An 11,338-nucleotide genomic window follows, 5' to 3' on the forward strand; every position below is an offset into this window, starting at 1 on the left:
AGTCATAAAGTAATTAAACAAACAAACATACAAAACAACTTAAGTGATTTATTACTTTTATAAAACTGAGACAAAAACAAATAAAAAATACATTCAAATTATCTTAATTTTGTATAAAATACAAACATTTAAATAAACTCTTATCATAAGAAAAATATAAAATTCAACAAATCTTTTAACACTTAATAAATTATAAAAAATGAATATCAATGAAGTTTTTTTTTTTTTTTTTTTGTATTATCAGAGTATATGAATGCACAGGCCATGTACTGCAACAAGTCCAAGCATGTTGCTAAGCATACAATTTATAGTACAGAAATTTTTTAAAGTTAGAAAAAATCGTTTGAATTTAGTTTTTTTATTCTATTAAATACAAGTTTATAGCAATGCATCTTAAAGAAAATATTTATAGATTTAATATTATTGAATAAAATTTTGCTGTGATTTGCCTTGGGCCAGACCAAATAAGCTTTAGTAGCTATGGATTCTTAAGCAATTTTTCTTTAAGTTTTACTTTTACCAATGAAAAAAGTTGGATTTTATTTCTTTTTTTGTTGTTGCTAATATAAGGAATAATATGTGGTGTATTGAAAAGTATTAAAAATTGTCTACTTTACGTTATAGGGGGTGGCCAATTTAAAGGGGATTTTTAAAATTTTCTTACTATGAATGAGTTGAAACCAATGAAAGACTTTAAATCTTTTATTATGTTATATATGTTATATATGAAAAGTATATTTTTTGTCACATCACGTCACGCAGTTTAACTGACAATATCTTAGGACCGTTCCTTTTGATTGGTCCTTTCTTTATCCTCTGTATAGAGCTATTAGAGATCTACATAAAAATATAAATAGTTTAAATATATATAAATATTTTCCGTGGAAATGCCCATATAACAAAATATTCTTTAACTTTTCTTTTCTGTCCCCTTTAAATGGTCCCTTCCCTGTATAAAAGTTTTATTTCTTACACTTTTTATTTGGTTTTAACATTCAACAAGTGCCTTTCAGAAATTTTTTAGATAAAAAGCAAAGAAAACTTATGAAAAAGTATGGAATGAAAAAAGTTTAGCATATGCTGGGGTTTTCACCAATAAAAATGGAAATTATAAGTTTTCTTTACACCATCAGACATTTTACGTACAACTTAAATATTTAATCCACTTAACGTTAAAAGCTTTTTCAATTCAACTTTCTATATTTTTTTCACTTTTTGAACAAGAAAAATTCTTTAAATAAATATTATTTTTTTTTATATTTCTATATAATTTTAGTTATGGTGCTTCTTATGACTTGGCATCTAGACGTAAAAATGCCACCCGAGAATCTACGGCCACCTTAAAAGCCTGGCTTAATGAACATAAAAAGAATCCTTATCCCACTAAAGGTGAAAAAATCATGTTGGCCATAATCACTAAAATGACTTTGACTCAAGTCTCCACATGGTTTGCCAATGCACGTAGACGTTTGAAGAAGGAAAACAAAATGACCTGGGAACCAAAGAATCGCACTGAAGATGATGACGATGATGCCATGCTGTCGGATGATGAGAAGGAATTGGAGAAAAATGATAAAGTATTAACGAATGGTTCAGTAGGAGGCAATATGTATGGCCAGCAAATGCTTAAAGGTAGGTGGATGAGGGGTTTTAACTACCCTAAACTTTTGTTTTAGTTTTTTTGGAAAAAAATCCCTTTAAAATTAAAGTTTTTTATATGAAAGCCTTTAAGAAATCTCCTTGAAATTAGTTAGTTAATGTCAAAGGTTAAGCAACAAAAAGCCTCCCCTTAAACTTTTTCAAAAACAGAAAAGTCACACCCCCCAACTCAAAACAAAACAAAAAAAACCTAAGTACACTTAATGTAACGTTCAAATACAAACCGGAAGTTGACAGCACTTGACTTAAGGATAAGGAAAAAACAACAGAAAACAAGTGCTTTCAGCATAAAACTGTAACGAAATAAGAATAAAAGGACCTTTAAGTTTAAGCCTCAAAAAAGGGGGTTAAAAGATTTAAAGATTTATTAAACATTTAAATCATTTCAAATTTATAAAAAAATTAATTTCTTTAAACTTTTCCATTTATTTCTAGAACATGACCAACTTAAAACCAATCACCATCACAATGTTAAACAACATGATTTAAAGGATGATGAAGAAGATCGTAAACCGGAAAATTTAACCGCCAGTAGACAATTGGAAAATTACAATACCGCCTCATTATATGGTACAACAGCAACGGGACATCATGCGAATAACTATCATCCTTATCAAAGTCAACAGCAACAACCGCATCACAACCAAAGTCTTTACTATCAACAGCAGCAGCAGCAACATCAACAGCAACAAGGTTATTTAGCTAATCCTGCCTCAGCTATTAGAGATGAGTGTGGCATACCTATACCAGCCACAAAACCAAAAATTTGGAGTGTGGCCGATACAGTGGCTAATAAAACACCACCACCACCCATTAGCAGCAGTGGCCAGGCAGCCTATATGAGCAATAGCCAGCAACAGCAATTGGCTGCACAATCGTATTATGCCAATAATTTACAAATAAATAATCATTTGGCCAACAATTCACCCCTGTCCATGATGAGTAGTTATGTTAATGCCGCTGCTTCACCCTATTCACGCCTCAACTCAGCCTATCAGCCTGCGGCCAGTAATTATAGCACCACGGCGGGACAAATGTCAAACAATAATAATAATAACAACAGCTCAAATACCTCAGCAAATATGATGCAGCATATGACACAACAATATGCTGCCCAAAATTTACACACACAACAGCAACAACAACAACAGCAGCAACAACAATTACAGCAACAGGGTCGCTTGGGGTTTCCTGAGATACAACCTGATACACCACCCCAAACACCACCCAATATGAAACATGCCAACAACACCAGCATGCATAGTTTAATGAACAGTACTTCCTCCTCTTCCAATTCTTTGGCATATGCGGGAAATTCAAATGTTTTGAATACTTCCTATGGCAGTGATGTTTCATCGCATACTTCACGCTCAGGTTTAGAAATGCAATAATTGATGAAAAACCTTTTATGGGGTTTTCATTCTATCACTCCAAACAACAACAACAATTATTCCTAAAGGGTTAAGTGCAACTAACTTTACTATATAATTATATACTATATATTTTATTAATTTAGCTTAAATTGTAAGTAGATTTTCTATAGCGACAAAAGGCAGAGCTGTAAAGTAATGAAATGTTTATTACTTTTTCTTTAAATGATTAAAGTTTTTTTTTTTAATTTTATTTAAAACAAGAGTTGTGTTTAGTGAAGAAATTAAATCATGTTATTGGGTCCAAAATTAGAGTGGCACGGTGGAGCAAAGGTAACAACTTGGGGAAATATATTGTCGTTGTTTCACTTGCTGTCTAGATAAAGGCAAGGAGTTTACGAATATTATTCGATTAAAAGTTTTCTCTTCGGCTCCCTCAGATCTTCTAGTAACGGGGCTGTGAGGTTTCGGAGTAGGAACAACTAGCTATACCCAGTGTGCTTTGCTACCCAAAAGCAATATAAATAAATATCCCACTTAACGATTTTGAAGATTCTAACTACAATAGTTTAGCAGATATAATTTATTATTGCAAGTTCGCCAATTTCTAAAATTTGAAGTTTCTGCCTCTAATAGTTTCTCAGATATACGAATTTTTTCTATTTAATACATATGGGGCTCCAAGCCTCCCCAATATCATTAGTAGTCCGCCAATTTATGTTTATATGGATTTTAAAGTACTTTGTGTAAAATTTTAAGATTCTAACTGTAATAGTTTCCAATATAAAAAAATTTTTGTATTTAATTTATATTGGGAAGTGCCACGCCCCCTACTGCTAGTCCGACCTCTTTTTGTCCTAAATAATCATATTGATCCTAAAATGGCACCGACAAAATTTGAGGACTCTAACTGTTACATTATCTGAGATATACAGATTTTATATTTTATTAATATGGGCGTGCCTCCTCGCCCACTTGAAATTGCAACATTAAAAGTAGCCTATTCCAGACATACAGGAATACACTGTGAAATCGGTTTAGCCGTTTAGTAGTCTATAAACTTCAAACTAACATTCCCCTTCTTGAAATCTCGAAATATAAAGTAGCCTATAGTTTTTTCCAGACATCATTCCTGTATGTCCACTGTCAAAATTTCAAGATGATCGGTTCAGCCGTTTCGCCGTCTTCAAACAAACAAACCAACAAATAAACACACATTCATTTTTATATACATATATATATAGATTCAGTATACCGGGAACTATTAGAGATATCGTAATGAAATTTCACATGGTTTGAACTAAGGTTTTTTGGATATGATTAGACTTTGTAGGCGAAATGGGATCCAGTGGGTGTTAATCGATAAAAAAAAGTATTCCTTAAGAAGATCTACAAACATCCTTTTCCAGTTTTTTAAAATGTGGCAGGTCTACAGAGGGTTGGACAATGTTTCTTAAAATATCTAATCATTTCTGATATAAAAACTTTCTAAATCTTGTCTCTATATAAAGGTAGACGCATCCAAAGTTGCAACATATAGAATGGGCCGTATTTAGGAGGGCTTTTTTGCAAATAATTCAAAAGTTTTTATGTAAAGATATTATTTTCGGGACTATACCCAATTATTATATGATTCGGAACAAGAACTTAATGCATAAACTTTTAGAAATCAAATTTGGTTAAAATGGGTACAGTCCCCACCAGCCGTATCTAAACTTAGTCCATTTTGAAAAAAATATATAATTTTGAGTAAAAAATTCCTAAAACACAAACCATCGATCCTCATAAGGTTTATATATTTGCAAGGCCCTATATATACCTTAAAAACATGCAGAGTTTGATGACTATCACACGGTAAATAACTTCACAGTGGGCACTTTTATCGAAAATAAACTCACCTTTTAGAAAAAATTTTTCCCGTTTTAGGAATTTGGTATTTTTATATATAAAATGATAAAACTGGCAATAAATTAAAAAAATGTGGATCTAACTAAATCCAAAATTTTCTTCAGATATCTTTATCGGTTCAAATTTTCTATTAATTCAAAAGATTTCATATTTAAAAAGTTTAGAAAATGGAAAATTTCTTCATTTAATTTCATCATAAAAGCTTTCTTAGGAACTTATACTAATATGGTACTTTTTGGAAAGTTATTTTCTTAAAGAAAAGTTTTGAAAGAAATAACGCTTAGAATGCATTACTACAGTTAACCCCAGGTCCTTTCAAAGTTGAGTTATTTTATAAAAAAATAAAATTTAGACTTAAATGTCATAAAGCTTAAAGCGGGGATTACAAAACAGTTACAAATAGATACTCGGATGTATGTTTTTATCAAAGCTCCGATCCTAATATGGACTTAATAGGCAAAATTTCTAAAAATCTTAAAATCTGATTTTACATTTTCCTAAAATTTACAAAACAATTTATACAAAAATTCCCCCAAACTATTAAAAAGTCGTAAACTAAAGCTTTTTATAATATTTTTTAAGTTTTTTTTTTATTATATTGTTAATGCCCCTGTTTAAGATGGATTAGTTCGAGCATTATGTAGTAAAAAACCCAAAAAAAAAACTTCCCATATAAATACCTGCTATATGTTGTGGCAAAAACCATTTTTCATTGCAAATAAACTTTGAGTTTATGACTATTAATAATATTTTTAATGCTTAATAAAAAATGCGGTGTTTTGAGGAAGTAGACCAAATTTAAGTGGAGATAAAAATATGACTCTTGTGCCAACACATGTTTGAACATGTGTTTTTTTCTTCATTTATTTCATTGGCTTGTTTTTTCGTTTATATTCCTAAGCGCTACATATTTAATTAATTGCTTTACTCATACTTAACAAATACAAATTTTAAAGCGGCGCGTACTTAATACGGATAAAAAAAATTGCAATGGATTATTTATATTACAGTTATAAAAAAAGTTTAATGACTTCATTTTAACACTTATTCACAGATATTTAGTCATTTGTAGAGATCAGTGAGATAAGTTTCAGAATTAAAGGTATTTGCAACGAATTGTATATACCCTGCAGGTAATTGTTTAGATAAAACTGATCATATAAAGATCTTTATTACAGAGTTTAATAAACTTTCATACTTAACCAACTCCTCGATCTAAAATTTTACCTTTAAATCTATAAGAGATCTTAGTAAAAAACACGAAAAGTTGGGATAAACAATCTACCGATCGAATAGAGGATCTTTCAAATCTTTAAAGTCCGATCAAATAGTGGATCTTTCAAATCTTTAAAGGTCGATCTAATAGTGGATCTTTCAAATCTATATAGAGAAGTTCCTTAAAATGTTTATTTGTAAATCATGGTATCATTTCAAAGAATTTAGAACAATAACGACAGTATGATCTTGGAAATCTCAGGGTCCCTACAATTCGAAACAGTAGGGTGTTTTCTATCCCGAAATACCTAACACTTATTTCCTAAAAATGTATGATTACAATTTCATACATCCATTCAAATTTGTCCCCAAAACAGAATCACACATAAATACCACAACTCTTGACTAATATATCTTTTTGTTTTCATAATTTATTTTAACATATAATTGTCGTAAAAAAAATCTACTTAAAATCTACTCTAAAAGAAAACTTTTCAACTAAAAATGTATTTTTTTAATTTTCATCTTAATCATTTTACAACTTAATTCATATTTGTCTAGATTTTAACGGTTTGTTTTAGTACTGTAAGTAAGTTCACCTAAGAAATTAGTAATAATGCACTTTGCAATTTAACAAAAAAAAAAAATTATAAATTAAATAAAATTATATGTAATAAATTAATTACAACAACTGCAATAATAATAAGTCATTTAAGAACACTTAAGAAATTCCTTTTTAATTTCATTTTTACTCACTCTTCATTATCTTTTAAACTTTTCATTACACTTTACTATGTAATTTTTAAGCTTAATATATAAGTTAATATCCCCATTAAATTATATATTAAAAAAAATAAAACTGTGATAATAAAATAAAATAAACTTATATACTTTTATATAGTAAATATAAGCACCAGTATCTCTTCTATAGTTAAAGTTTAACATTTATGTTTGTATTGTATGTAACACCCTAATTGTTAGTTTATAATAATTAATCATTTAATTTAAAACAAAAGTAAAAAAAAAACAACAACTATACAAAAACACAAATTGAACATTTACTATATATATAAATCATTTAGTTAATCTACTGTGTATGTATGCAATATGTAAAGAATTATTAATCATAAATAGTATTTCACATTAAAACAACAAAAACAAAAAAAGAAACAAAATTTAAATAAAATTGTATATAAAATTATTACATAAAATAAAATGAGTTTTTCTTTTCCAATTGGTTATAAAAAGGTTATGACATTAAGTTCCTGAATCAGATCAAAATTCGAAAATGATTTTTATCTGTCTGACGATCCTAGCAAAATTAATTCCATATTAGAACTGAACTAGAACTGAACCAGAACTAAACTAGAATAACTGAACTAAACCTAAACTTGAACATAACTAGAACTGAACTAAAACTGAACTATAACTGAACTATAACTATAACTGAACTAGAACTGAACTAGAACTGAACTAGAACTGAACTAGAACTGAACTAGAACTGAACTAGAACTGAACCAGAACTAAACTAGAACTGAAATAGAAATGAACTAGAACTGAACTAGAACTGAACTAGAACTGAACTAGAACTGAACTAGAACTGAACTAGAACTAGAACTGAACTAGAACTGAACTAGAACTGAACTAGAACTGAACTAGAACTGAACTAGAACTGAACTAGAACTGAACTAGAACTAGAACTGAACTAGAACTGAACTAGAACTAGAACTGAACTAGAACTAGAACTGAACTAGAACTGAACTAGAACTGAACTAGAACTGAACTAGAACTGAACTAGAACTGAACTAGAACTGAACTAGAACTGAACTAGAACTGAACTGAACTAGAACTGAATTAGAACTGAAATACAACTGAACTAGAACTGAACTAGAACTGAACTAGAACTGAACTAGAACTGAACTAGAACTGAACTAGAACTGAACTAGAACTGAACTAGAACTGAACTAGAACTGAAGTAGAACTGAACTAGAACTGAACTAGAACGGAACTAGAACTGAACTAGAACTGAACTAGAACTGAACTAGAACTGAACTAGAACTTAACCAGAACTAAACTAGAACTGAACTAGAACTGAACTAGAAATAAACTAGAACTGAACTAGAACTGAACTAGAACTGAACTAGAACTGAACTAGAACTGAACTATAACTGAACTAGAACTGAACTAGAACTGAAGTAGAACTGAACTAGAACTGAACTAGAACTGAACTAGAAATGAACTAGAACTGAACTAGAACTGAACTAGAACTGAACTAGAACCGAACTAGAACCGAACTAGAATTGAACTAGAACTGAACTAGAACTGAACTAGAACTGAACTAGAACTGAACTAGAACTGAACTAGAACTGAACTGAACTGAACTAGAACTGAACTAGAACTGAACTACAACTGTACTAGAACTGAACTAGAACTCAAATAAAACTCAACTAGGACTCATGTAGAACTGAAATATAACTGTACTTCTACTTCACCTTAACCGGGATAAGATCAAAATGTATTCCTACTCTATATTCCCTTTTTGGACAAGATTCAGTCTAATTAATTTGGGTTCCAGGACTGAAAGGCATTAGGGAAAATGAAACAAATGGTAAAATTTCTCAAATCAGGAAGGTAATATGTTAAGGTTATCACAATGTGTTGTTCTTAAGAAAAGTTATACAGAAATATTTAGACTCCTGGTCTTTCGACGTTTATCTGGATTAAGTTGAGGTTCCAAAACCCTCAACCAAACTACCACTTTAAATGTATTGGTTTTTGGACAATGGCTTGAGAGTTTTTGTAAGTTGATATCGCTGCCGTTAAGAAAAGGCACTTAATCAAAAGAGATTTTTTTGTCAAATTCGTTTTTTAAATGGAGCTTTTATAAGGCACGAACTAAGTAGTTTTAAAGAAGTTGATAGTTGTTTGCCAGCAATTGCTGAGTCGATTAGATCATGATTCCTGAAAGCAAATAGTTCGAGATACTTGTGCAAAGATATCGCGTTAGCTTGTCCAATAACAAGTTATGGAGATTAGTGTTAAATCCGAAGAGTTCCTCAAAATGAATTCAGTGCTGATTAATCAACGAGTTTTGTCGTGCTCAAATGCCTTTGGTAGTCGAACTTACCGAGTACTAGTAAATTTGGAGACTGACTTTTCCATTATCTGTTCTGAGAGTATGAGCTTCTCATCCATATTCATAAACCTTAATAATTTTATACAGGAAATGACGACGAACTAAGCTGTCTTGTCCAATAAAAACCAGCAGTTCCCAATTACTACCGGAAAGCCTTTTAAAAGAGGTCCTGTGAGCCTCTCATCCGAGGAGAGAAACAAAAACACCTCTTTTCTAGCGGCGCTCCGGGAAACTCAGCAAGTCTAAAAAAGAAGTCGTATATGACAGACCCGATTTTTAATATATACTCCAGAATGTATGATATCTTCAACTCAGGACTTCGCATGCTTAGAATCCATACATTTTGTATGAAATATTCATATGTAACAGTTATGCCTACAACTTGATGCATTCAACCAAAAATATTGCCTTAATTATGCACTTGACATTTATTAAGAATTAATTGACCATAATATGATAGTTAACTTAAAAATTCAGGGAAATTCTCTGAAAATGATACCTTTTGATAAAACCAAAAGTAATGAGGTTTTCATAAGGATTAAGGGAATTCTAAAAAAGTAAATCTAAAGCAGAAGTGTACCATTCATTCCTAACTCACACATAATAAAAAAAGGCCTAAAGGATTTAATCGATTTATATCTCTTTTCTTTTCAATGCATTTTTCAACTTGGTCAATATATCATTTGAAGATAAATTACATTTAATAGTTTCTGAGAATTTGAAGTAGTAATTTGACAAATTTTCCAACTCTTTTTCATTAATGATAATCCTTTTTATTTAGAGGGGTGAGTGTGTGTGTGAGTGTTTTTGTGTTTGCCTCTTATGTCACAACATATTGTCAGGTACAATGTTGACATTTTCAATGAATCATGGTACGGACAGTTTTAAAACATTTTGTGACAGTTTTTCCATTTTTTCCTACAACTTCTTGGTTTAAATTAATTGAAAATCATTAATATGCTCTTGAATAAAGACGATGAAGAGGAAAAAAAGGGATGGAAAGGAAAATGTAAACACACGTTTAAGGAATAAAAGAAATATATAAAAAAAAAAAAAACAAAATAAACCACATGAGTGGTTTAAAACCACCGTAGGATGTCTGGCCCAACTGAACGCTGGCTCACTGAATGCCTGAGTTATTAATGATAGTAATTTTTTCAATGATCATCAGGTGGACTTGAATTGAAATCTGTAAGTGAAAAAAAAGGAACAAAAAACATAAAAAATGATACTTTATAATATGGGGTTCTTGTATTATTTTTTGGCCTTTAAGAATAATTATGTAAGATCATATAAAGAGGATTGTTTGTTTTTTTATTCACAAAGATTTCTTTTTGATTTTTATAAAAAGAGCAGTTAAGGACATGTTATGTGATCTTAAACATTTAAGATTTGATTTTATTTGTTGTTTGTAAACGAAGTATCAAAATCTCTCGTATGTGTTGTTTTTAGAGATTCCGACAATGTGATAACTTTGTATTATTCTTATGTTTGTTTTTTGTTGTTAATACTTATAAGTCTGGCTTATAGTGTTTCAATATGAATGAATATATTCAGACGTGCAATGCATCCACAGATTTACTTTAGAAATTTTCTTTATATAAATATTTGGATGCATAAAGGGTTTATATATAGTTTCTCTCTATATGCGAGGTTCTATTGAGAATTATATTTAAACTATATACTTATAATCCAATATGACATTACATATATACATCCGTCAGATCAAAAAAACTCGCTTGTTACTGAACTTATTCGAAACTATATAATTGTATTGAATTAGAATTAAGGTTTCAAAAATGTATATGCTTTATTAGAAACGCGTGATCTCCAAAATGTTCGAGAGCATAAACATATAAAGACGCGAACATATTGAGCATGAATTTTAACAGAATTTTTAAAGTTTCCGACTTTTCCCTCCAATCATCCAAACTTAATAATGATTCTTTCTTTCAATTTAAGAGATACTCAGAAAAGAGGAACCAGTTCTTATTAAAATCAATCGGAACCGGGTTATACAATAAAAAATACCTGATTTAAGTAAGAAACT

At 30.2% G+C, this 11,338-nt stretch overlaps 1 protein-coding gene across 1 annotated transcript in view; it reads left to right on the forward strand.

The window, feature by feature from the left end:
* LOC119601451 (homeobox protein araucan-like) overlaps window positions 1-3,825 on the forward strand; it is a 36,531-nt gene extending 32,706 nt beyond the window's left edge. Inside the window, exons 4-5 of the mRNA XM_037952389.1 lie at window positions 1,277-1,632; window positions 2,095-3,825. Of these exons, the coding sequence (XP_037808317.1) occupies window positions 1,277-1,632; window positions 2,095-3,050 (1,312 nt within the window). The 3' untranslated portion in view covers window positions 3,051-3,825. The remainder of the gene's footprint in view (window positions 1-1,276; window positions 1,633-2,094) is intronic.
* The last annotated feature ends 7,513 nt before the right edge of the window (window positions 3,826-11,338 follow it).

The sequence above is a fragment of the Lucilia sericata genome, unplaced genomic scaffold (genome assembly GCF_015586225.1).
Source record: "Lucilia sericata isolate MDLA Ls3-8-SP2 unplaced genomic scaffold, ASM1558622v1 Contig000165F_arrow, whole genome shotgun sequence".
NCBI lineage: Eukaryota > Metazoa > Arthropoda > Insecta > Diptera > Calliphoridae > Lucilia > Lucilia sericata.